Below are 27,883 nucleotides of genomic sequence, written 5' to 3'. Positions count from 1 at the left end.
AGTAGATATGACAATAAATAATTTCATCTGAAGCTACTACCCAAAGGTGGATGATAGAGGAATCTCTGGCAGAATGATAGCTTATGGGCAAGAGGTTTAACCTTGTCCTTCTAACCATGTTCTTGCTAAATTTCCCTTGAAGGTGCTGTTGATCCCACAGAAGAAGCTTTCATCAAAAGCAAAACATGTTCCCACTAAATGAGAATGACATTATACACAATAGGACTTGTTTACGCAATAAAAATGCATATCAGTTTGAAATTTAAGGCTTTACATAGATTTCCATACATACAAAGACAGGAATACTTCAACTTTTTTCCCCAGAAAAGTCACTTTAAATCAAGAATCTTTTGAATGACATTAAAGATAATTTTTTGTTGTTCCTTTTTCTTTAATAGACAATGCTTTCAGTGCAAAAGGAAAGATATCATTTTGAGTTTTTCCCCTCTCCTTGATAAATTCTCCCCAAATATTCTTTAGTTGTTTAAAAATAAAAATATAACCAGAAACCATTATGGTGGGTTGATTAAAAATCTGTCTGTGTCTCCACAAAATTCTTGAGAATGAAACAGTTCAATTGCTATCACTGAATTCAATTTCCTTTTTTTTTCACAGTGAAGTAGGACTATTTGAATAGAAATGGTTCAGTTTTCTTCAAGAGAGAGGACTTTTAGAAACAACCTTTTTTTTTTCCAGTGTCAAAGAGTATCTTCCACAATCGTTCCTCTCTCAGACCACAGAGCTTACTGTATATACAGATGGATGCCTCTAAGAAAGCTCATTTACAATACAACATTCTATACGCATGAGAACACATGCAAACAACAGATTTCATCATTACAAAATGGTGTGCCTCCCATATCAACATAAGCCACAAAAGCCCTGTTCAACATTCCTCATGAATCTCTGAACACTTTAGTGATGGTTGGATGATGCTATGAAGACATTTCTATGTAAGTCACCAGTGTGGAAATGTCCTGTGTCACACAATGCAGGCTAAATTGAACAGGGTTGCATGATTTATCCCCTCTCCATTATTATTGTTAAATGGTTACCCAGATTATGACAAACATCTCCAGAATTTATAATAACTCAAGCAAAAGACTTCAATTCCTAATCTACGTCATGTCCTACTATATAACATAATCAATAAATCTCATAGTATATATTAAGAAATCTGACAATACTGTTTAGATATTAAAAAGTAGTGTAAATATGGCAATTTTCCATTCTGTGTCTGTATTCACAGTGCATGCCAAAAATGCATAGTGATTTGTCTTTTGGCTTAGTATGTGGCATGGGTCCAATTACTGTGGTTTGCGGTTTATCTTGTAGGAATTTATTCAACAAATTATAGTTAAGCAAGCTATTCTACACATGCAGCATTGGACATTGGATTAGAATCTGGGAGACCAGGAGTTTTAATCCTGCCTTGGGCACAAAAGCCAGATGGATCACTCTCTTGGTTTTAGGAAGAGGGCAATGGCAAACCACTTCCAAAAATGCTGCCAAGAAAATGACAAGGACTTGGCCATATAATCACCAGGAGTCAAGATTAACTTGAAGCACTCACCCCCCCCCCCAAAAAAAAGGCTCTCAGCCCTAGGAAGGAGGCAAGGGCAAACCACTTCTGAAAAATGTTGTCAAGAAAACTACAGGGACTTGTCCAGGCAGTAGCCAGGAGTCCAGAACTGACCTGAAGGAACATACACACACAACTCTCAAGAGCATACAAGGGATTCTCTTACCTTAACAATGGAAGAACCCAGTTGGTTGTATAGATTTCTGCCAAATGAACCTATAGTTCTTGACTTGGTTGAAAGATTTTAGAAATCTAACCACAGGAAAATGCATTTTTTGACATTTTGTTTTAATGGCATTCTCCTTTTAGACTAAGGATAGCCAGTTTCACAATGATAAATGCATGTTGTAATAATCTCTCACTTCTCCCTGCATCCTGGTGCCCTCACAGCCCTGACTCTTGTAGAACAGGATGGCAATCAAAAAGTTCAAAATTAATAGTTGTGAAATCTGAAGCATTCATAAGCATGTGTTTCTATCACTTCTATGCAGCGTAGATTGGATGCTCTTGTTATTTATTATTTGTGACAGTCAACAATTCTCATTCCATTTGTGGGTTGGTGGGGGGCAAGGGAGCACTGTTCACATATAGGTAGGAGGATGTGGATTCTCTGCTTTAATGGGACTGAAGCACGTTTCTCCAGCCTAGGAGCCCTCCAGATGTGTGGATTTCAACTCCAGGAATCTCAACAATGGCCATGATGGCTGAGGAACTCTCAGAAGTGAAGACCACTCATCTGGAGGATGTGCAGGTTATAGAAGAATGGACTAAGGCAGTGTTTCCCAACCTTGGCAACTTCAAGATGTGTGGACTTGCAGGCTGGGGAATTCTGGGAGTTGAAGTCTACACATCTTAAAGTTGCCAAGGTTGGGAAACACTGAACTAAGGAGTCCTAAATTAGTTGCATTTATTGGTTGACATGGATGGGCCGAAGAGAGACACAGGTAGATAGGTCCTGGCTGTCATTTATTCAACTGGTCAAGTATTGAGGATAGCAGGATGAGCAGAAGGGCTAAAGAGGTGAAAGACACACATGAAGAGCAAAAGCAAGTGAGAAATAGGGAAACAGGAGGTTTGGGGGGGAAAAAAACTAAAAGAAAAGGTAAGCTAGAAAAGAGAGTGTCTGGAAAACACACAAATAAAAACTAATCAATGAGGACTACCATATATGACTGCAAAAATCTAGATGACAACTGGATGGCAGCAAAATACATTATTTTCTGCATCTCTTTCCTGCCATCTAATAGTTGCTCAGATTTCTGCAGCTCAGATTTGGTAGCCCTATCACACTCTTCACAATAACTTGCCAAGTATTGCCTACAGATTTCTCGTGTTGATTTTTCACCCTTTTTTCACCAACACAGAGCCCTCCAGCTATGTTGTGACTAAAACTACCAGAATCCCCAGCCAGCATGGTTAACACTTGCATTCTCTGGCAATTCCGAGATCTTTGGTGCCAAGACTGTGAAAGGTGGCTCAAATATACAGGAAATTCTCTGGATCAGGTTAAAACCCCAATATTATGCAGCCAAGATAGAAACGTAAAGAACTATTGCTGTCCTATTCCACTTCTTCTTCACTATTAATTTCTGCCTCCAACAACCCTTTCTTGTATAAAACCCCAATGCCAAACACGTTGCAATACATACTTGGACAACCAAGTCATTTGGGGGATGATTCTAATTAGATGAATGTCAGTTTCAGTCCCCAGACAACAATGGTAGCTGACTTCACTTCTGGAATACTATATACAAACCTTCCTTTCTGAAAAGTCTTTAAGATCTTGCTTTACAATCCACAAATGCAGAAAAGAATTTATGTTCCTGCCTCAAAGGCCTTCCTATCTAATTTAAAACAAAAGCCAGTGATAAAATGTAACAAAAGCCAAAACCAAAAGAAAACAATAAAAGGGAATAACTATTATTTATACACATATCGTTCCTAAGAGCATTGGTGTACACAGTTTGTTGGTTATGTTTACTTTTAATTATTGGTGACCAATTATTTATCACTTAGAGTTTATACCCTCCTATGTATCCCTTCAAAATTGTTATTACCTATTAGCACTTTGTTTTCCGTAGCTTTGATGTCTACGGGCCAGGGCTAGAAACACACGTAAACACACACACACTGTGTACATGTTACACAGCCTTTTCACCTGCTTAGTGCCTGACTATTGTGGGGGAAATACGGCATCTGCTCTTCACTAGTTGTCAGCCATATCAGCTCACACCATCATGTGCTGCCTTCAACTTCATGTGACACAACGGCTTTTGCCAGGACAGTACTGTGACAATCACAACCAGAGTCAAATGTTTGTGCAAACCAGATGCGGATAAAGGAAAAGGACATTTCTACCTTAAAGAATACTAGCAATACCAAGAAGATTTCATTAGACATATCATTGTCCCAATATCCTAGAATGAAATACAAAGCTCTTTTTCAACCTTTATAGTCTCCAACTGTTCTACTTTTAATTTTGACACTCCCCATTCACCGTTTCCCTTCTGTTCCTTCTAACACAGTAAACCCTTGATTTATCAAAACTCAGTTTAGCAGACTTCAGATACAATAGTCAAATTTCCCATCCAGAAACTACTTGACAATGATAGGCAAAGCCTACTATATCAAAGGTGTCTGGACAATTAATGTAAATTTAATTGTCCCAATTATGTAATTATGCAAAAAAAATCCATTTGCAGCCATTTACATCATTTCTAATTAGGGAAATGGCTTACACTGACACCAATAACATAAATTTGAATTTAACGGACATTCAGCTTTAACAGACACCATGTCCCCCTGACAGTCCATTAAATCAAGGTCTTACTGTAAATATATCAACTCTTTTTAATGTAAGACTTTTAATAAATGATTAAAAAGGTAATAAAAACTGAGCTAAGGCAAATAAAGTTATGTATTTCACTTTGGCATTTAATCATTTACATTGTTTTATATATGGGAAATGCGCAATGGTGACACGTGAAAGCAATGGCAAAATTAGTGTTGCCATTTTGAAAGCATTTTTTTTTTCTAACCCATACTTCATCCAATCTTTTAAATAATTAGAAATTTTTTTAGTTGCGTATACAGTTTGAAGGCAATCACATCATACATATGCCCTATATTCTTCAGCCTGTCTTCCTGGTAAGAGAAGTGTATCGGAAGGAAAACTATAGCCCAAAAGACATTCTTTAGAACGTCAGAATGTGCAGAAGAAAATAATATGATGTGCTTTGGAATATAGTTCCCAGACCATGAGATTGATGTCCAGAGCCCCAGAGCCAAAAGAAGAAGTACTAAATTTGGGGCCGCAAATATCATTTTTGCCCATAAGTTCCTATCCTCCTGTTTTTCTTCCCCAGAAGTTTTCCAGAGAAACAAGCATGGAGCAAGAAAGGTTGCCAACTGCTTCATTCTGAGTTAAAGATAGGTGAGAAAGAGAGATGGGAAGACAACTTGGAAGTGGGAAATCCAGAATATTATGTGAGAACACTCAGAAGACATCATAGTTATAGGTCTCTGAACCCTGTCAGCACTATGGAATGGAGCTAAAAATCTACCTGCTTGACTGGTGAAATTCTAGACCACACACTTAGAGAATTAAGCCTGCTCCTGTTTTGTTGAGAATGCGATGGTTTGATTATGCAAAACAGGGACAGAATTTTGGCATATTGTATGCACTGTGTCCTATAAGTAAAACACCAGCAAATCAAAGAATGTTAAAATCATCCTCGGCAAGGAAGCACACACATTTAAAATAATCATCTCCCACATGAGTTACCGAAATATAAGCATGCATAGAACTCAGATAAAACATTTACTAAAAATGCACTGACTTAATTTCTCAAATTTCATCTCAGTTTGTATTCCAAACGTAGTAAGAGCAGCTGACATGTCAGGAAATGAGCAATTCAACTTCAGTAGCCATGGCCTACCTATTGTAAAAAGGATGCTGCATTTATGATTATGAAACTGCAATCTCTGCACTATTAATGTCGGGAATGAAAACAGAATTAGCATGTTTACTGAAACTGTTTTACTGGTTTAATGGCATGGCTGATTATGGGCTTAATTCAGAGTTTCCCTCTCTGAAATAGAAGGGCTCTTTGTGAGAAACCACACTCCAGACGAGGTTCCTTCTAGAAGAAGATACCTAATTTACCACCCATAATCTTCTGGAAACCTTTCCAATCTTCTGGAACAGATTTTAAGAAACAACAGCTCTAGGAGGAACCACATACCTCCCTTCATGTGAACCTCATTTTATTTCCCCAAACTCTGGGTCTTCTGTTATTTTTTTATTTGCTTATTTGCTTATTTATGTAATCTTTACTATGGAGGGGAAAAAATAAACAAACTGGCTTGAATTTATGAGGTGGGCTGCCAGGATAACATCCATCATAACTAATCACGGGAATGAAAGAAGTTGGTTATCTAAATAGGCCACTTCATTTTCCCCCAGAATAAGAAAGGTTCATAATAGTAACTTGCAAAACAGTAGATCATCAGCACATTTATCACTAAGACAGAGAAGACTTCTGTTCAGATCAAATTTCCTCAGGCAATGCACTCTTAAGCCCAATTAACTGGGATGAAGGAACCAGACTTACAGCATCACTAAACCTAGAGCTCAGTAGATTGCCTACCGGTGAGTCTCAGTGTCATGATATTTATTTAGTTCCAGGCAATTTGATTAGAAGCAAATGTAATAATATCAAAATTAATAAAACCTAGCTATGTTGCAGGTCACATTTTGCTTACAGAATGTTAGAGAAAAAATCAGAATTAAAAACTGAAAGATTGTTACTAGAGAGATTATTATCATATAAGGTCATTGTTTTCCATTTAGGCAGAATAAAATTAACTTGCTGAATGGCAACAAAAGGCCTTTTTTATCATCAGTTATGCCCATAATCCTACCACAAAGTATACAGTCCCTGATGCTAAGTCATTCAAATCCTAGGATTTATTTCATGGATTCCAAACCCCACCTTTGATAAGAGATGGTTTTTCTTTTATCCTTAGCTATTTGCATCAATGGGAGATAATCAAGTCACATAAAAACATAAAGCTTTTTAAAACTAGTTGATCAAAACAATATACAGCCTATCCTCTTATATTTGCTAGTATTATTCACCAAGGTTACTGCTGAATTGTAGTTGCTTTATATAGTTGGTGCCAGACAAGTAAAAACTGTGTTCTAAATTTAGTACACAGTGTTCCTATAAAACACCTGAGATGTATCCAACTTTTTTCTTCTTTATAATAAACCTATGGAAACAAAAGGAACTTTAGCAAGCTCTAATTTAATTATCCCATTCATTTCAATGGGTCTACTCTGCACAGGACTGAATTACAGTGTTATACCTTAGCAAAAGCTGTCTAATGTGGGATGTCAAATTTTGAAGCAAATCATGGCTAACTAGACCAGATTATTTGACTGCCTCAAATCTTTGGCTTGGTTCTCACTGGGATGACCTCCTCCATCAAAGGCAAGGGAAAGGAGGCAGCATAAGTGCTGGAATTTGAGGAATTATAATTGTTATTAAGTGCACAAGAACATTTAGGTTTATAATTGTCTTAACACGATGCAGATCTTTCTTCTTAATAGAGTCAGGTCATTGCCTTCACAGACAAAATGGAAAGTTAGAAGTTTAGGTTCCAACTAGCCTCTAGAGCAGTGTTTGCTGGCTGGGGAATTCTGGGAGTTGAAGTCCTCACATCTTAAAGATGCCAAGGTCGAGAAACACTGCTTCAGAGCAACAGTTGACATCCTTCCACCGATAAGGACATTTGCCACTATTAGTAATCCAACCATAACATAATTACAGTTGGATTACACTTGAAAAAATTTACATTTTCTTTTGGCTGTATTCTTAAAAATTGGTGGTATCTCCTTTCACTTGTATGGATTTTTAAAATAAGGCTAGAGTGAGGGCCTAGAAGGACAACTCTGCAAAGATACAGAAAGAAAATAACACCATATGTAGTAGGTTAGTAACCATGCAGATTTACACCCTTCCTTAAAATGGCCATAGCAGGGTAGGAGGAGAACCTCTGTAAGAGAATATTCTCAGGGCAGCTTTATAAATGAGCTGGCTGAATCCATCAGACAGTTATCACCTGAGACCACAGCTGAGGTTGGCTGTACTAGTGACTTGTGCTTAAATGCAGGTCTTTTAGTTTCCAATGCAATTATTGACACTGAATATGTTTTCACAAATTATTTCCAAATGAAATAAATATTTTCAAAGAAATCCATTATAATCATTCTCTTTCACTCTTTTGGTAAGATAATTTTACTGTAATTACAGGGCTCAGTATGTTCCAGTTGCCCCTTTAGGCTTAAAAAAATATGTATCATTTATTGCTAGTAGAACACATGCACAAATCCCAGGTTATTTTTAATCAACTAGCATGTAAAGTGTGTATGTGTGTATATGTATATATGTATGTATGTATATGTGTGTGTATGTATGTATGTATGTATATGTATAGGCAAAGTAGGATCTGCCTCCTTTTTCAGAATAAAGACAAAAATCTGCCCCCAAAAAGGGCTTTGATTTTTTTAGGGACCTCCTTGGAAGCACAATACTCAGATCATGTGTTATGCTTGTGTTGTTTGCCAGTAAGATCTCTGGTACCCAATCTTTATGCCAGTTGGGTAAAGTGAAAATGTAGATATAAGCTATCTTAAATCCAAATACTCAGCCTTAGCAAGATTGCCATTGGAGCATTAAACCAACCTTTTCCATCCTGAATATATTTTATACATTACAAAATTGCAAGATCAAATGTAACTACCAGCTGTAAGGAGGAAATTTGGGTGTAATTATACATTTGTGCTTTGGTTACAGTTTCAGTGCTTAGACTAAGTTGTGACAATAATTTGCTGGATCTTGTCTAAAACTGTGCTAAACTATCATGCCGATTAGAGGTTTGGGCTTAGTGTTGTGTGTCAATCCACCCTCTGTAGACTGTAAATCATGAGTTCTATCTTAATATGCTGTATTAACCCAGCTAATTATGGTTGTGATTTGTTGGTCAATGACAGAAAAAGAGACTTGACCTGACCATAGTTTATGAAATAAACTATGGCTTATCAATTAAGTGTGAGCCTAGCCTAGTTATGACTAGGTCTAGAGCCCAAACAATAAATCTGAAAACAGTATTTTTTCCCTTTTTATGTTTCCTGAAAAGGAAAACATTATGCTGATGAGAAAGCACCCATAACAAACCAGAAGAACGTCAAAATGATGACACATGGGCAATGACAAAGCCCACAAATATTGCAATTACACACTTGCATCAAGATGCCTGGTGATGTTCCCATGCGTATGTTGTCCTTTAAACCCTTGCCTCCACCCACAAGAGTTCATGGCTGATTGTGCAGAAAAAGTACCAGAGGGAAAGCAAATATACCATCTTCATTGTGATGTCATCACACCATCACCCATAATGACATAATTCATGCTATTTGTGTGATGTGTTCTGATACATGTGGCATCATTCTGGCTTACACTGGATGAATATGGACTGATCTTTTACATGTCACCTAATGCAGTGCTACATCATGGTTTCTTCAGCTTGATCTGTTGAATAAAATTCAGTTGGCTGGGTTTAGATGGTGTGTTGAATTAAAGCTGAACAAAGCACATTACAGCTTAGTTCAATGTGTGAAAAACAATTAGTCAAAAAATAAAAGTATGTTGGCAACTAACAGAGTGTTTAGGTGAAGCTTCCAAAGATAGTGGTAAGATATCTCTGAATGGAAGAATTAAACTTTATGGGAACCCTACTGCTTTGTTTACCACTGGGAGTGCCAAGAATTATCTGACTTCAGAGTTGCCAACCACCTATGACAAAAATAAATGTAGAACTATCATATTTAGCCTGCAAGAATATCTGGGCAGCCACTAGATGGCAACAATGAGATGCAGAAGACTGTCAACACTTTGCTGCCATCTAATGGTTGTTTCAATTCTTGCAGCCTAGATGTGTTGTCCCAGAATAGGTACTTCAATAAAGAATTATGCAATTCTATAATAGAAATGCCATTCCCTGATTTCCAGCTGTGCAAGCAAGCACATTCAAGAAGAAGATAGGAGCAAACATTTGTGATGCTGGCTTGAAAGATCACAATAACAAAGCATAAAGGGCACCATGAATGGTATCATTTGAGTTTGCAAGTCACCTTTAAGTAAACTGTATGGTCAACAGAAGTTAAGCTGTCCCTCAGAAGCCTACCTTCCAATGTTCTATCAACTGAATAGAAGCTTCATGCTATTTTATACAATGGCAAGTCTTTATTTTCTCCCATTCTTTCTGGGTATTATTTTACTAGCAGGGATTATAATTAAGGCAAGATATAGTGATTCATTTAAGATCTTTGCAAATGCAAGTGTTTATACCACATTCTCTGAAACTCAATACAATAAGGGGATAATGTTCACTTTCAAAAGGTGACTGTTTTCCTTGTTTCAGGTTCACATTTCCAGAACAGATAGAATATATATTGTATATATAGACTGTACACCAGCCAAAAAGAGGGCGGGTGGGGTACCTATATATAGATGGTGCATCAGTGAGAAAGAGGGAGGGCGGGGTCTGGTGAGTGTCCAAGCCACTGTCCTGGATGAGACCCTGAGCATCCAGGAGTACATCAGTAAGATGTACCTAAAGAAGAGCTGCTGAGAGAATGCCTGAGGCAGCAGCAGACTGGAAAGAAGTTCAAGCAGAGGAAGTGCCATGGCAAGACAAGACCCTGCATGGGATGTACCATCGACAGATAGCTGAGGCAGCTGACATTGGGAAATCCTACTGGTGACTGGAAAGGGCTGGACTAAACAACAGCACTGAGGCACTGATCATAGCAGCACAAGAACAGGCACTAAGCACCCGATCCATAGACACAGGGGTCTACCACACTAGACAGGACCTGAGGTGCAGGCTGTGCAGAGAGGCCTCAGAGACAGTCCAACACAGAGTGGCAGGGTGTAAGATGCAGGCAGGAACAGCATATACTGAACGGCACAACCAAGTAGCTGGCATTTTGTACAGGGACATCTGTACCATGTATGGACTAGACCCTCCCAAGTACCTACTGGACAGGTAGGTACTGGCCAATCAACCAGACATCATGGTAATAGACAAGGACCAGAAGACAGTGGTGGTGATAGATGTAGCGGTGCCAAGTGACAACATCAGGAAGAAGGAGTATGAGAAGCTGGAGAAGTACCAGGGCCTGAAGGAGGAACTAGAGATGATGTGGAAAGTAAAGGCCAAAGTGGCCCCAGTGGTGGTAGGAGCACTCTGGCCTGAGACTCCCAAGCTGGGAGAGGGGCTCCAGCAGATCCCAGGAACAACATCAGAGCTCTCTGTCCAGAAGAATGCAGTGCAAGGAACAGCTAAGATACTGTGCAGAACCCTCAAACTCCCAGGCCTCTGGTAGAGGATTCAAGGCTGGGGAAGACACATAATACCCATAGGGGTGAGAAGGGAATTAACTTCAGTTTATTTCTCCCAAAACCAAGTTCTTATATACGTAGAATATTAGACATTTGTGCTGTGTGATCAGGTTGCAAACTATATTGGTAATACCTAAAATGCAGAATGAAAGACAACCCACCAGTATCTTTAGGATGTCATTAACAGTTGCTTCATTCCAACTCAGAAACGTTTGTACAGATCAGGCCAACTAAAACGTACTTGAGTTTGCATCTTAAGGCCTTGGAATCCAATTGCTAGGTGTCAAGAGTTATTAAATTATGAAGAAATTGATTAATCAAATTAAAGATGGGGTTCTTTAATGCATTTACCATGTTTTACAGTACCCCACAATATATAAACCCTTATATTTAATTATCTTGCTTGATTACTGCAGTTCTTAAGATGTGAATATATGTTGCAATGCAAGCTTGGAATTTGACTATCAGAATAACAATGAAAATGTATATTCAAGACTCTGTATCATAATTCACACAAAGTCCATGAGTGAAATTGCTGTGCACCCATTATTGTCTCCACAAAACAATGTTGGCCAACAATTTTCTGTCCCCCTTTTCAGTCCTTATCCTTCTTCTCTTGGCTCTGTTCTGAGTTACTGCTAATAGCACTGCTGTGATTTATTTATTTATTTATTTGATTTCTATAGCCGCCCATCTCAGCAAGTGACTCTGGATGGTGAATGTTCCAGTCTTTAAAGGCAAGGAGACTGGTGTTCTCCTCTGCTGTCCCTCTTAGCAGGTCACCAGCCAGTGGGAAAAATATCTACCAATCAAACAATTGCAATAGAACCAGATGTGATTTTAGAACTATACGTGGGTTTCTCTAGGCTTAGTCTGTCCCCACTCACAAAATGACCCCCCCAAATTAAAATGCAATGAGATAAAGAGGCATATGGGAATAAAAATGCATATTGGGAAGATACCAGAGCCAAAATATCCCCAGAGGGAGGCTGGTATGATTGCTATTCATAGATTCGCTAGAGCTGATCAACTGAAACTGACTAGCTGTGGAGCAATCAACCTCTCACTTCATCCAGAGGAAGTGACTGAAATTGACACACAGAGAAACTAGCAAATAAGAAACCAAAACTAGTTCAACATCTGTCATTATTTTCTCCAACTGCAATGAAGAAAATCAGGGCTGCCACAACTAACAGTCAGGATACATTTCAGCATATTGTTAAAGCAGCTTAGTTTTCCCATCAAATAAAACAATGGAGCTCTGCTCTCCTTTTCTCTATCTTACCAGAAACCTAGAGAGAAGTTGGTGTCAAAAGTAAGCAGCAAGATGATGGGTCTGAAAGAACTCCAGAAACAAAGTATTTTAATGGGGAGACCAATGACTGAAGTGGATGTTTTCTAGTGACTAAGGGAAAAAAGAAAAAAGACAACCTCAGGGTGTCTTATACATGAGCTGGAGACATGATTAGGACATCATCTTGGAGCCAAGAAGTAAAATGTTGTCAAGTTACAGTAAAGTGGAAATGGGGAGAAGACCTAGGAAGTAATTTATGGGTCACAGATTTTTTTAAAAAACAGACTGCACCGAAAGCACTCTTATTTTGGCATAAATTTACAAGTAATATTTACACAGCAAACTGTTGACTGGTGAAGCAGAAACAATCCACAGATGTTTAAGATACTCAAGAATACCTTGTTTTATTAATTACTGCTATCTCTCTTACAGGTTACTTTGATCCAGGTGTACTCAAAGAGAAACCCCACTGAAGTCCAGTTCGTCTTCCTTCTAAGAATTGGTGGACAGCAATTTTTCCAACTGAATTGACTGATGTACAGTCAAGAATGAAAAAATGTCTCCTCTGAGCTTCTATAACTATGAGTTAGCAGAAGCATTATTAGGTAAGCACCACGCCATATTAAAAGAGCAATGCAAAAGCGCATGGGAAACTGATTTTATTTCAGAGAGGGGCAAATTCATTCTTGCATGGGAATGTTGTTAAATGTTCCAGCAGGAAGATCAGCTGGAGCTCTCCTATTTGTTGGGAAATTATATCAGCTAAATATTTGGCATAGGAGAAAGACCTTCCAAATAGACCCACCATGTTCAAGGAGAAGGGGTTCTACAATTCATACTGAATATTACTGTTAATGGCCATGCCTTCTGGTAGGCTGGACTACAACTCTCATCACCCTGAGGTAGCAGGAGAAGCATGGTGTATAAAACATTTCACAGACTTTTATGGAATGACAGAAAGTTGTTCACTTCTGGACAGCTAGCAAAAACATTATCAGGTAAATCTCACATATATTGAGATACACATCTTAAAATGTGAAAAGAATCACAGAGATTCATGGATAAGGTGTTATCTGAGAAGTCAAGTTTCTAGTTCATAGGACATTGCCTTGGTGAGGTCCTACTCTTGTGAAAAAGCAAATGTAGAACTCCAGTCAATACCAGGAATTCCAGCCAAGGTTCAGAGATGATGGGGTGTTTAATAACATTTGGAGGGGTGCCCCACCCCTGTCTAGGGAGAACTTACTGTATTGCTCAACTTTTATGTATTAAGATATGAAATTTATCCCACAATTTAGTGTTCTAGGAGGAAAAAATGCCTTGTGTATATTGAAATGCCAATATTTGGCATTTCCAATTAAAGGAACTTAACTAGGAAGACTAGGAAAGATTTTTGATGGAGCTTAGAAACTCTGCCATTCAGAGTCGGCAAATCTGAGCTAGATGGTACAGTGACTGATTCAGAACACTGTCCAATCAGGAGGTTTCCTAAACTATAAAAAGGACCATGAATGGCAAATGAAAAGCTATGAAAAAGAATGGCATTTTGTGACTCTCTGTCTCTCTTCCCAACCCCAACTGTGTGTGAATGTAGGGTAACATTATCATACAAGTTCTAGAAAAAAATCATGAACAATACAAACACATGAATTCCTGAACTCTTACTGAAGAATAAGATTTTTTTAAATGAGAAGTTCCCCTTCCTAATGTGATACCTGCCTTCTCAAGTTTGGGCCTGTCCTAACAGTCAGGAACCACGCTGAGACAAGGAATAGGTCTCTAGTGTTTTATTACTGCTACATTAGACAGAAAATCCTAACAAACTGAAGAAGCATGGGAAAAACCCAGACAGATAAACCCCAAAGTCAAGGCGAGTCTGATCTGTGTCTCTTTGAATGGCTGCTCAACTCCTCAGTACTACGCATGCGTTTCCCCCCCTGGATGGGAGCCCCCTCCTGCTCACCATCAGTACTCATGACATGGCCTTTGCTTTACTTCAACAGCTTCAGATCCTATACACCATGCAAAATGCCTTAGGTAGGATTTAATTCTGAAATCCTGATAGGCCCCAAATGAACTTACAAACACACTGGAGAGCTCAGTGGGTAACCAAAACATTCCTGTTACAATTTGAAAAATGAAAAGGACAAACTAAATGAGACCGGTAAAAGAGAGAAGCTAAAAATATCAGGGTGCATGTGATATATACAACATCTATTACATATCCTACCAATGCCATATAATCTTTTTGTTCCTACGTTGATCTTCATGGATGCAAATTAGTCACAGATGAGGTTGTCAGATGTATAGTTTGAAAGTGGGCACCCCACAACCCATTTCAAATCAATGTTCACTCCAAATTAGTTTCTAAAACTGCAGGCGAGCCTATGCCAAATTTCCTGGGAAAATATATCACTGACAGAGCTTTCAAGCATCGGGATAGAAACTGGGAGACTGTGAGTTCTAGTCCAGCCTTGGGCACAAAGCCAGCTGGGTGACCTTGGGCCAGTCACTCTCTCTCAGCCCTAGGAAGGAGGCAATGGCAAACCACTTCTGAAATCTTGCCATGAAAACTTCAGAGACTTGTCCAGGCAGTTGCCAGGAGTCAAGACTAACTCAAAGGCACTAAGATAGATGGATGGATAGAAAGATAGAAAGGTATGTATGTATGTACAATATGTATGAATGATTGAGTCCAAAGCATATATGTCTATTCAATTTAGGTAGATAAGGCCTACTCTGCAATCTTAAATGCATGGGATCACCTTGTCAACTTAAAACCCCTGTTGTCTGGCTCCATCAATTCAGAATCATTTTAAAAAGAAATCTTATTTTTGAAAGCTATGAGGTATGATTAGATCCCATGTCATGTTACGAACTAAACTTTACAGCCACCACAGATTTATCCATCATAAAATTAATTAGGCAAGCCATCAGCAAACAGCAGGACCCCTGAGAAATAAGTAAGACACTGGCATATCTGAAGATTCATTCACCTTGAAGTGTTATGTTTTTCCTCCAATTGCTGACTTTTTATACATTGTTTGGGTCTACAGGGGTTGCAAAATAAGGCCCCAATTCAGGCCAACATGAGGACTTTTACTCAGTTTAATGTCAGAGAGTAAGTGTAAGTGGCACGGGTTGAATTTATCTCCTCAAGTGATCCTACGTATTTGAATATCTAAAGGTATTTTAAAAAGAGCTAAGCTCAAGCAACTTTTGGAAAGTTTCTAAAATGGTTGGATAGTTTCTTGCAACTGCTCCTGAGGAAGGAGAAATTCTCCAGTGGTTTCTCAAGGGCAGCCTTTCTCCCAGTATTCTTCTTGAGACTGCACAGAAGTATGGCGAGCTAGAGATACTGTAGGCCACAGGAAAGATGGTAACCCAATGAAAGACAGGGCATTCTCTCTAACCCACAGTCCTTGACACAAGTCCACTCCCTACAAACACTTTTGAAATCCTCTTTTTATTTGAAAGAATAGAAACATTTTCAAATTCTCTTTCATCTAATTGCAAATGTATCTTTCATTGAATTAAATGAAAACTGGTCAAGAAAAAAATACAGGAGTCTTCCTCTGCCTGGAGCTGATCTGTATGCCAGGGGACTGATCCGGCAACTTATCATCCCAAACGTAGGTCTTTTTTTACCTAGTCTTTCTTCCTACCTACACCAGCTTGGAGGTACAGTAGATGGTGCTGTTGGTCGGTACCTTAAAGGTTACACAAGCTCTTTGCATAAAAAGGAAGAACTGATAAGCAATATTGATACTTGACAGCCCAACAAGGTAGACTACACCTGACCAATGCCAGGTGACTACTTTTATTGTAACAGTATAGTACTAACAGATTCTTGCACGTCTGAATGGGCTTCCCCCTCCCTCCCTTTGTCTTTGTATGAACTAGGGAGGGGCTTGTCTGAGTTGTTTTCTTATGTTGTTGTTTTGGCCTGGGCTCAAGCTGCTCTTATCTGACTATTACCTTCCTAGTGACTCGTCCTCCTGTCCTTCAAGGCCATTCCCTACTCCCAATACCACAGTTACAGCTGTTAAAGTGTTTCTACAATAAATACCAAAAAACTTTCTTGATCCTGCTGGATTGTTTATTTTTTAATGTAATCTCAAATACGTACAGGAATAGATATTTAACTCTTGCTCTGAACCTTTTCATCATTTTCTTGCTCTTCTGCCTTCCTGTTAAATGAACTATTCTTTGGCCACTCCTGTTAAAGGGAAAACCGGCATTTTACGGTCAGCCAGCGAAGGGAGTTCTCCCAAGCAATGCCAGCTATAGTCCTGCTCATACTGCATACATTGTACGTCTTTGGAGTAAACCTTTTCAGTCCCATTGCACATTAAATCTAGTATACATTAAAAGCTCCCAAGAAAATTAGCTAAGGTAGATACTATTTTCAGTGGAAAAGGATCTGAATGTAATTTGCAATACTTATTATTATTCTTATTCCTGCTCCAGAAGCCTTTGATCACATATACTTCAAAAAGTTCTGTTTCTGGGAAGATGTTCTCTTTTTAACACTGATATTAGCATCTATTAAGGCTGATAGTGAATTCTACTTGCTCACCAATGCAGGAATGGATCTCTTTTTTTTAGACTTGACATTCATTGTTTGTACGTCCCACATATAAGATTGCCATATACCTATAACAATACTGCTATCCCAGAGTTTGGATTATAGTAAGTTTTATAAACCAAATTAACAATGTATCAAGACCATTTTTAAGGGGAAATTGAAGTGTGGGCGGGGCAAATTCCACTGTGACGAAAGGACAAGCTTGGCAGCTCTGCAGACCTGATAACATTGTCTTTCCCTGTAAAGGCTATTTTCCAAACAGCAAAAGCATCTGCATCATTCATAGAAGATAATAACTGGCTTGGCAGCAGGGCACTCCAAGCAAAGATGATGCAATTCATAATGTTCTACAATATTCCTGGTAACCATAGTGCAGGTGACATCTTTTTCATGAGAAAATAAAAGGGGGGGGGAGTTGCTTTAAAACTAGGGCACCCCACCTACTGATTCATATTATTTGCATAGGTAGCAGTAGCAAAATTGAGCAAGGCTGATAATGCAAATTAAAATCTCAAATGAGTCAATTCTCTAGACCAGCCTTTCTCAACTTTTTGACCCTGGAGGAACCCTTGAAATATTTTCCAGGCCTTGGGGACCCCCTGTACATTCAGGCTCAAATATAGGCCAGAAGTTACAAAATTATTTGTTTCACGGGTAGGCCTGTATGTATGCATTAACAGTGTCCTGAAACTAAAAATCAAGTATGAAACCTGCCTCTTTAATGTCCAGTTGCCCAAATTTGAAACATTTTTTTAAAGAAATCATGATCTCCCAGGGAACCCCTAGGGACCTCTTGCAGAACCCTAGGGTGCCATGGAACCCTGGTTGAGAAACCCTGCTCTAGACAAAGACAGCAGTGATTACCATCCGCAGATCACCTCAACCAAGACAGCGGAAGAAATCTGCTGTTTTAAAAAGAGGCCCCATCATATATTTCCTCATTTTACTGAATTCTAAACACAAGGACAAACCACATTGTGCCAATCTGCAAACCATCTTGTACAGCGATCCTTCTTCTAATGTCGAGTTAGAATGATACTTAAGTATCCAACCGCTGTGTAGAAACATTAAGGCAATCACAATAAAAAGAATAACAAATGTATCAAGTAAATTCCCCAGGTTCTGAGAAATATAGTAGGACACAAATGTGGTATTAGACAGAAAAGCTCCAATTCCCTAAAAATCACACTTTCAAAGCCACTTGGTCAGGATTTCCTTTTTCAAAAATAATTAGATACAGAGAGGATTTCTGAGTATCTATCAGAGAATGGTGTACATCAGTTGTGCTGAGTAACCTAATGACAATAGCAAGTTAATAATAATAATTATTATTATTATTATTATTATTATTTATTAAACTTGTCTGTTGCTCGACTCTCATTCGAAGTGAAGTAATAGCTGTTTATCCTTAGTAGGTCTGAAGCTGTTTAAAAGGTTGATGTTTTTTTGAAGTCTCAAAGTTTCAAAACATAAACCTCATGTTTAAAATAGTGGTGGGGGTTTCACTTTACAAAACTCTAGAAAGTTCTATAGATTCCAGGGAGACGAAACTTCAAGTGGTTATGCTAAGTTTCACAATTTAACTTCCCAATCATCAGTGATAAACAATGGAAAGGAAATATATGTATGTTCCATCTGGAATGTCCCATCATGATAATTTCTTGGATTTCAAAAATACCAAGGTATGAGTAACGTTATTTAAATCCAAGCCAATTGATTTAGCATCACAGTAGACATCTAAGTAACTGTGAAGCTGTTTGGTTTCTTAATTTTGAAAAAAAAAAAAGAGGTTTCACATGCTGTGTTTAGTCATCCACCTCCTCTCGATAACATATCCCAGTAACCAGTTGCTCCTTCTTCACAATGATGTTGCAAACACTGAAAAGTATCAGTTACTGTTTCTAATTACATTAATGGGCCTAGTCTCACTCATCATATTTCGAAGAAGGACTTTATTCTTTTTCTTTTGCAATCTCTCCCACGTTATAACAAGGAAGGAAGGAAGGAAGGAAGGAAGGAAGGAAGGAAGGAAGGAAGGAAGGAAGGAAGGAAGGAAGGAGTGATATTCTATCAAACAGACCCAGGAAGGCATGCAAATTTTCCTTGAAAAGCTAAGTTTCTCCCTGAAAGATGTTGATATTGTTTTTTGGTTGTCCATGTCCACCTTTGAGATGCATTGAATGCCCCTGGATAACAGGGCATTAGAAACTGATCCTTTCTGCTTTGGCGAAAGATAGTGAACATCAGTGCCATCTGGTTAACCATTTGGAAAGCTGTAGAAGCTGTGACTGATAAATCCGTCAGTGCTCAAATGGCACTTGTTCAGGTTTGAAAAGTTCACGTATACTATTTATGTAACTTCCCACCTGTTAGGCTTGCAATTATGCAAAGAGGACATAAGAAAATACCATAGAGATGAAAATGTACATGATTTTAACCTGCCAGAGAACCTGCTTTGTATTTCTTAGGTTTTTCAGGCTACAGACCCCTTTATCCGTGTGCTTAACCTCAAAGGCAGCAGTGTTCCTACAAATCTGAGATGCACAATTGCAGCATTAATAAATTTATTGGATGGGTATACAACGATGCCAACTTTTAAAAACAACACCCAACAGGCAGGATAAAATTCCCAGCATTTAGCTGTATTTTTTCACATTCAGCCTATCATTGATTCTTTCCAACCAACTTAAGAAACAAAATGAGGCATTCAAAAAAAAAAAAAAAATCACTTATCAGCCTTTCTTCTGACTGAAATGAAAACGATACCTTCCCACCAAAGGTGTACTATAACTTTCTGGATGTCTATTGAATTTCCAGATCAAGGTGATATATAAACAAGGATAAATCTGAAATCATTTTTCGTGCAAGAGCTTTTCACAACTGAATTCACTCGCAACATCTAGCCTTATTCAAATCTAATACTATTTTAGTCATTTTGGAATCATTTCAAGTAGATGACTCAGCAAGGGTTAACCAATATCAGATTAATACAGATAGCATCTAATCCAAGGTCTACCACAGCTATTATTAAAAAGGCTGTGCCTTTTATGTATAATTTAAGTGTGCCTTATGGAAACCTTTTTGGGCTGCAAATAAATATATAAATTCCTGGCAATGGTTTTCAAACTGCAATTAACATTATCTCCAGGAAAAGCTAATGAAGTGTGCCAAAATAAAATACAGGTTAAATGCTCTATAAGGCAAAATTATAGACAGCAAAATGATACCTACTTACACTCACTTTAAAAAACAACAACAACACTAAGATAATTCATTCGGTATAAAGTTATGAATTGTGTGTGTACATTACTTCCACCAAAATACTTTCTATGCATATCAAAATGCATGCTGAAAAGGTGTGCGATAAAAGTTCACCCTGAGTAATCTCACAGATCGCATGACATAAAAGTGACTTTTGCACCAAGCCTATACATTTGAACCGCGTTTGCACATTTAAGAAGGAAACAACCAAACAGAGTTTCTCCCTCTCTCAAGCTACTTAGGAAGGTTATATCCCTCAGCTATCATTTGCATTCATCGGCATGCATTTCTCCATAATGGAATTCCACCCAAGATTCTATGCTGCTTGAGATAATAGTTATTTACCATAGCTGGGCTCTGACAACACTGTTAAATAGCTTCTTCCCAACAAGATAAATGCTGAAAGGAATTGCCTAATTCAGCATAAAATATTCTTTCTTCTGGGATGGTAGGTCAGGTCAAAAGGAAGAAGAGATTATGACTTCTACCTACTGAAAGACTGAACAGGGCAAATTTGTCGCTGTGAATACTTATACTGAGTTTGACTGGACAGACTGAGAATCAGTCCTTTGTATTCCTTCAGGTTTTAATCTTAAAATGTTTTTGTTTTTTTGTTTTTGTTTTTAATGGATAGTGACTGGTTTTCAGAGGCCACCAGCGCACTAACTGGTGCCTTTGATGCAATTTAACCTGGTGGAAGGTATCACAAAACAGGTCAAGCTGAACATTTGAGTGATGGTCTCTGAACTTAGAGAACTTCTCAGATTTAATGAATGCTTCTTAACTCTTTGGAGCAGAGGTGAAAAACATCAAACAAGGCAGGCCTGCCTATTCCTTCCCAGTTCAATCAGTGTGTGTGACACCGGTATTGAGTATTAGTAGCGCCACAACAGAATGACCTATCAAATGAAAACTCACTGACCTCTGATTTGTAGAAAAATGAGCTATTGTAACTCCAAATTATTTTGTCTTTCTCGGTGCTAAACCAAGTTAATAGAATTAGGAGTGCAACAGGCATGAGAGAAGTGTTTTGCTGCAATCTGACATCAGAGATGGAGAATTCAAATGCTTGAAGATGGCTCTTGAGATTTAACGGCAATAAATGGCTATACAGCCAATGTTCTCTGGGACCACATTCTCGAAAGGAACTCAAGGAAGGTTTGGTTAAAAACTGGTCCTACTTTCCCCTTAGAATTGTTCTCAAGAATGGGAGAAGCTGCATCTGGCAGAATTTTCATTTTGCAAAGGTGAACATTTGGTTTCAGAGATAACACTTCTTCTTGGGCAACTTTGGATGGGCCTAAACACTTTTCTGTAGCATCCTGTGATGTCAGAGAGGAAGAGATACCTTGGTGATTTACAGCTGTTAGTTGGATGAATGGGTTAAGCGACTACCCTGTATAGTGTAGCTGCTGTTGGGAAAGTGAGCTAAATGTGGGTTGATTGTCTTACGGATGTCTGAAGAACATTTGGAAAGCCACAGCCACCTCCTCAACCGTGACTCTAGAAATGCAGGGTACCCTGGAACTGCTAATGTTGGTTCAAGAAGTGGCAGGCTGGTTTGGACTGGACTGGCTTCTAGCAGAGCCAGTCCATACCATCCTGCCATTTCATGAACCAACATTAGCAGCTCCAGGGTACCCTGCATTTCTAGAGTCACAGCTGAGATTGTATGGCTTCCCAGATGTTGCTCCCAGCATCTCCAACCATTAACCACTGGGAGTTGTAGTTCAGCAACATCATGGGAAACCAAAGGTGCCCTACCTTTCTCTGGCAGATGCCAAAATGAAACTCTGAGGTTGTAGGGGTGCCATTCAAAAGCTCAGCTGCCCCCTGCAATTGAATTGAGTTTCAGCCCCTTGAATGTGTGGCTGTGTGATTTTTTTTAATGACATAACACCCTTCTCCTTAAGAGTTTGCATGTGTTTGTGGATGGGCACAATTGCGCAACTGACTTTAAGTATAGCTAAATATGACAGGGCGAAACGTTGAGGTTTGGTGACGTCTCTGCTAACATTCTCTTTCATCCAGCATCGACTTATTAGCTGTCAACATGAATCCAATTCTACCAATGAGAAATTGTTTCCTTTTTCACATTTAAGCATCCTGGCTTATAAACAACCAGGATAAAGAGTGGAAAAAGGACCTGATTATCATACAAAACCTCTTACCCACTCAGATTCATGTTAGTTAATGCAGATATATTTCTGTGACCCGGCGCTAGTTATTACAAACTACGGAACCCGAGTACTTGGATATCTATGTATCTTTCTAATCTCGATCTCAAAGAAGGTCAGAAGTGAGAGATGTCAATTGTGTGTGCCAGAGCAAAGACTGGATAAATGGGATGTGGGGAGACCAAATATGACAACCTCAGCTACTTCTGGCTCTCTCTATAAATGTGATTAAGGACTTTTCTCAACTGCTAAGTTACAGATTTATTCACCCCTCCTTGAGTCAGTAAAAGTACATCTGTCTATTGCCTCTGCTCCCAGTCAGTCCCTGACTTCCATCCATGATCATGGTGACCGCGACAAAGCCTAAGAGGATTTAAACACCTGGAGGCTGCTGCCCTTGGACAGTATCAGAATAAGGTAGCAGATGCTACTTTAACACTGGTTACGCTAAGGACCACTTCAGCCTGCCCCTGCGAAAGAGATCAACAGGGAGATAGCAGAAGCCCTTGACAGCAGAAGGAGTTGTACTGAGCGATACTGCTTGCACAAAGGCAGAAGGCTGTGTGGTCCTTAAGAGTGGTACCTGTGGGGTGAGGGCGGGAAACCGGTGAAACAGGAATGGGAGGGAGAGGCCGCCATTGCCTGCATGTGGGAAGGCAGATGACTCCTTTGCCCACAGCTGAAGTTCACCTAACTAGGGATAATCATCCTGGCTTCTGCCTCCCTCCGGTCAGCTTGCTCTGCTCCTGAAGGGATTCAGCCAGTGCCGAGTCAAGCTGGTGGATGCAGGCCAGTTCCTCCCACCTGCCTTCATGATGCATCCCTCCAAACAGCAATTATTCCAGATAATCAGAGGTGCACAGGTGTGGATGTGGGTGTAAATAGGGGGGGGGGGGGGGCACTGAAAACCTGCAACTGGGAGAGAGGGTTAAGTCAGCTGTGTGTGTGTGTGGGGGGGGGGGGGGGGGGTTGGCAACCAAAGGCTCCCTTAGCTAGATGTCAAACTCTCTGAGTTGCAGCTGAGTTATTATGCCTAGGGATGACTCACCAGGTGGCCCACCATCATCCTCCAATGGCCATCCTCTGTGGAAATCCCCCAACCAGGCACGGAGTGTGAACTCAGCTCCTCCGGGGCGCTTGCCCGAGCCATAGGAATGCTGGATTAACCAAAGCAGCTAGACTACAGCCCCAAGCCAGTTACCGGGGGAGAGAAGGTCCAACCTGGCAGAGGCTGCCGAACAACGGGGAACGGCGGGGGGGGGGGAGCGGAAGGGGAGGGCGCTTGCAGAGGTTGGGCTGAGCCTGACGGTCCGGGAGATGTGGGGGTTGGGGGGGGGGTGTTGTCTTACCTGCTTGCTGTACTTGCTGCTGGCCTGGCAGCTGTACTCGGAGCAGTGGTCCGACCCGATGGAGATGTTGTCCCCCGCGCCCACGAAGGTGTTGGCTGGCGGCAGGTCCTGCACCGCCTGGTGCTTTTTCCCGGCGGTGGGCGACTGGGGGTGGAGCTGCACGGTGGGCAGCGGCGAGCTGGATTTGTAATGGCGGGCCAGATCCGGGCTGCCCGGGCCGCCGTTGACTGAGCGGTAGCGGGTGAGGGCCGGGCTGTCGGCGGAGAGCTTCTCGTGGACGCTGTCGTAGCGCTGCCCGTTGGGCTTGGAGGCCTCGACGGTGACGATGCTGCTGTACAGCGGCTGCTTGCCGCCCTTCTTGCCCTTCCGGTCCTTCTTGGGCTTCTTGGCCTTGTCGTGGGGCTGGGGCGTGAAGAAGTCCTCGTGGTCCTTCTTGCCCGCCTCGTAGCCTCCGTGCTTGGCCTTGGAGCGGCAGTAGCGGGCCAGGACCACCACCAGGATGAGCAGCACGACGGCCATCACGCCGGCCACCACGCCCACCACGATGCTCAGCCGCTGCTTGCTCAGCTCGTAGCTGGGGTCGCCGGCGATGTCGCGGCCCAGCGGCGTGTGCAGGCTGCGTGCCACTTGGCTCTCCACCGCGCTGGCGTTGGCCAGGCTGTCGTTGACGAAGACGTGCAGCAGCGCCGTGGTGGCCTGGGCCGGCTGGCCGCTGTCGTTGACTTGCACCACCAGGCGGTGCAGGCCATAGTGCTTGGGCGTCAGCTTGGCCACCAGTGAGACCACGCCGCTGGCCGGGTCGATCTCGAAGAGCTTGAAGGGGTTGCCGCCCACCAGGCTGTAGCTCAGCTCGGCGTTCTGGCCCACGTCGGCGTCGTGGGCCCGCACGGCCGCCACCACCGAGCGCGGGCTGCTGGAGGGCGGCAGGACGGTGAAGGAGCTGTTGGCCGGCGAGGTGACGGCGGGCGCGTTGTCGTTCTCGTCCATGACGAAGAGCGAGACGGTGGCCGTGGCTGAGAGCGCCGGCTCGCCGCCGTCCACCGCCTTCACGCGGAAGGTGTAGCTGGTCTGCAGCTCGCGGTCGAAGGAGACGGTGGAGTAGATGGTGCCCGTGTCGTTCTCGATGGAGAAGACGCCGTCGGGCGCGCCGGGGCCGGGCTCCTGCGTGCCGGGCTGGATGGCCAGGCTGAGCTGGGCGTTGCGCCCCTTGTCGGCGTCCATCACGGTCACCATGCCCACCGGGCTGTTGGGCTGCAGGTTCTCCTTCACGTAGAAGGTGAAGATGTCCTGCATGAAGCGCGGCTCGTTGTCGTTGCGGTCGGCCACCCGCACCACCACCAGGGCGGACCCCTGCAAGGAAGGCACCCCCTTGTCGTGGGCCGTCACTTGGAACTCGTACGTGTCCCGCTGCTCGCGATCCAGCACCCCCTGCACGCGCACGTCGCCCGAGTCCGGGTCTATGGTGAAGAGGCCCGCGGGCGCCTCAGCCGCCAGCGGCGAGGGCTCCAGGGAGTAGGCCAGCTCGGCGTTCTTGCCGCTGTCCGCGTCCGTGGCCTGCACTGTGGCCACCCGCTCGCCCGGGGCGTTGTTCTCCGGGAAGGGCACCTCCAACACGGGCTGGCTGAAGATGGGCGGGTTGTCATTGGTGTCGGCCACCCGCACCAGTAGCGAGTTGTTGCTGGAGAGGCTGGGGCTGCCGGAGTCGACGGCCACGATGACCACGTTGTAGTCCCGCAGGGCCTCGTAGTCGAGCGGGGCCGAGGTGTGCAGGAAGTACTTGCGCTTGTTCTGCGGCTCGCCCTCCCCCTCGCTGGCAGGCTTCAGCTGGAAGGGCACGTCGCCCACCACCGTGCAGGTCACCACGCCGTTCTCGCCTTCGTCGCGGTCCGAGACCTGCACCAGGGCGATGGGGGTGTCCACCAGCACGTCCTCGGCCACGCTGGCCACCCCGTCGCGCAGCGGGATGCGCCCGATCTTGCGGATGTCAATGGTGGGCACGTTGTCGTTCTCGTCGCGGATGGTCAGCACCACGGTGGCCTTGTCGTTCTTGGGCGGCTGCCCGCGGTCCCGGGCCATGACGGTGAATCGGAGCTGGCTCACCTCCTCCCTGTCGATCCGGTGCAGGACGCTGAGCCAGCCCGACGACTCGTCCAGGCGCAGCAGGCGCCTCACCGACTCGGTGGCCGCCCCGAAGACGTACTCGATCTGCCCGTTGACCCCGGCGTCCGCGTCGGCCGCCCGCAGCTGCAGGATAGGGGTGCCGGGGCTGCTGTTCTCGGCCAGGTCCGCCTCGTAGACGCTCTTCTCGAAGCGAGGGCTGTTGTCATTCACGTCGGTGATCAGCACGCGGAGGATGGCCTGCGAGGAGCGCGCCGGCTCCCCCCCGTCCCGCACCCGCAGGCTCAGCTCGTACGAGTCCCGCTGCTCGCGGTCCAGGGCCCCTTTGACGATCAGCTGCGGCTGCTTCTCGCCGTCGGGAGTGTCGGCCACCTGCAACTCGAAGACGCTACTCCGGGCCGGGCCGTCTGCCTCCTGCCTCCGCTTGCCGCCGCCGGGGTATAGGGCCCCGTCGGAGGCGGCGGCGGCGGCGGCCCCCGCGCCGCGCCTGCCGGCCTCCCCGCCGGGCTCCTGCAACAGCTCGTAGCGCTCGATGCCGTTGCGGCCGAAGTCGCGGTCCGTGGCAGTGGGGAGCAGATAGAGGGTCCCCACCGGGCGGTTCTCCTCGACGGTGAGGGTGAGCACCGGGGAAGGGAAAGTGGGCGTGTTGTCGTTGATGTCCAAGATGATGACCCGGCCCTCGAAGAGGTCCACCCAGCTTTGCGAGGGCCCGATCACCGACACCTCGAAGTCCAGGAAACATTCGTTCTCGTCGAAGATCATCTGACACTGCGGCAGCTTCTCGCGGTCGATGCGCCTCTCGGTGGTGCTCAGCTCGCCCGTCATGTTGTCGATCTTCAGGTAGTCCGAGCCGGACTCCAGGCTGAACGTCACCTCGCCCGAGCCGGTCACGATACCCAGGTCCGAAGCCACGTTGCCGATCCGGATGTCGGCCGGCCCCTCCTCGGCCAAGCGGTACCTCAGCACTTGCTTAGCCGCGGCCAGGCTGATCCAAAGCGGCGGCGGCAGCAGCAGCAGAAACCAGCAACAGCAGCGGCAGCAGCAGTAGCGCGACTGCACCAAACCTAGGAGCGCCGGCATCTTCCACATCTTGCTGGACCCCCTCCCCGACCAAAGACCCCCGGCAGCCCTGCAAGGCAACCGTCGCTCCCCGTCCCCTCTCCCCACCCCCCCGCCGCCTCTCCTTGGCCCGCCGAGAGAAAAAGCTCGGCGTCGGGCTGAAGTTCAATTATAAAATCCTTCTCGGCTTTCGCAAAAAAACTTCGCTTCTCATCCTCTTTGGTGCAACGGGTAAAAAGAAGCCGGTGTAGGGTGGGGGAGTCAGACCGAGGGTTGGCCGGAGGCTCTCCCTCACCTCCTCTCTTGCCTTCCGCAGTTGCTCTCTCCGCACAGTTCACGGGGCAAGAGTGTGGCTTGCTTTTTTCAAAAAAGCTGCATCTCGGCAGATAGGTTGGGGAGAAATTCCGCCTCTTCCTCCTCCTTCGCCGCCGCCTCCTCCTTTCCTCCTCCTTCTCCAACGGCACTGAAATCACTTTGCAAGGTTTGCGAGAAAAAGCCAGAGGAGCAACAGCAGGGAAAGATCAGATCCAGCCTCTTACCTCTCCCCCCACCCACCCCCAGGCAGCTGAAACCGCCTCTCTCTCTCTCTCTTTCCCTGCTCCAGTCCAGTTCACTTCACTCTCTCTCTCCCCGCTTGGCTCTCTCTCGCTCTCTCACTTCTAGCCGACCTCCTCCGCCGAGGTATTCGCTCTCGTCTCTCCGCCGCTCCGCACAGAAAGACGGGGGGCGGGGGGACGTCAATCGCTTCATTCAAAGAGCGCTGGTGTCCGGCGGAAAAGGAGGCGGGAGGACGAGGCAGCCCCAAATCCTCTTAGTGGTAGGTGTTTTTTGTTTTTTTTTTAGCCGCCGGAGAACCCTACCAAATATACCGTCTCCGGGGCTGACGGCTGAAGCTATTTGTGTGTTTGGGGAGAGTATTCTTGGTTTACGGAGCAGCTCTCGAGGCATCCCCCTCGGTCCCAAAGATCGAGCCCAAATCCATCTC

At 43.4% G+C, this 27,883-nt stretch overlaps 1 protein-coding gene across 2 annotated transcripts in view; it reads right to left on the bottom strand.

The window, feature by feature from the left end:
* PCDH7 (protocadherin 7) overlaps positions 1 to 26,937 on the bottom strand; it is a 419,387-nt gene extending 392,450 nt beyond the window's left edge. For both annotated transcript variants that reach the window (XM_063310178.1, XM_063310179.1), the window contains exon 1: positions 23,722 to 26,937. In XM_063310178.1, the coding sequence (XP_063166248.1) occupies positions 23,722 to 26,928 (3,207 nt within the window). In that variant the 5' untranslated portion in view covers positions 26,929 to 26,937. The remainder of the gene's footprint in view (positions 1 to 23,721) is intronic.
* Positions 26,938 to 27,883: the final 946 nt, after the last annotated feature.

The sequence above is a fragment of the Candoia aspera genome, chromosome 8, assembly GCF_035149785.1.
Source record: "Candoia aspera isolate rCanAsp1 chromosome 8, rCanAsp1.hap2, whole genome shotgun sequence".
NCBI lineage: Eukaryota > Metazoa > Chordata > Lepidosauria > Squamata > Boidae > Candoia > Candoia aspera.
Note: the sequence above shows the minus strand (reverse complement) of the source record. Positions and strands in the feature narration are given on the sequence as shown.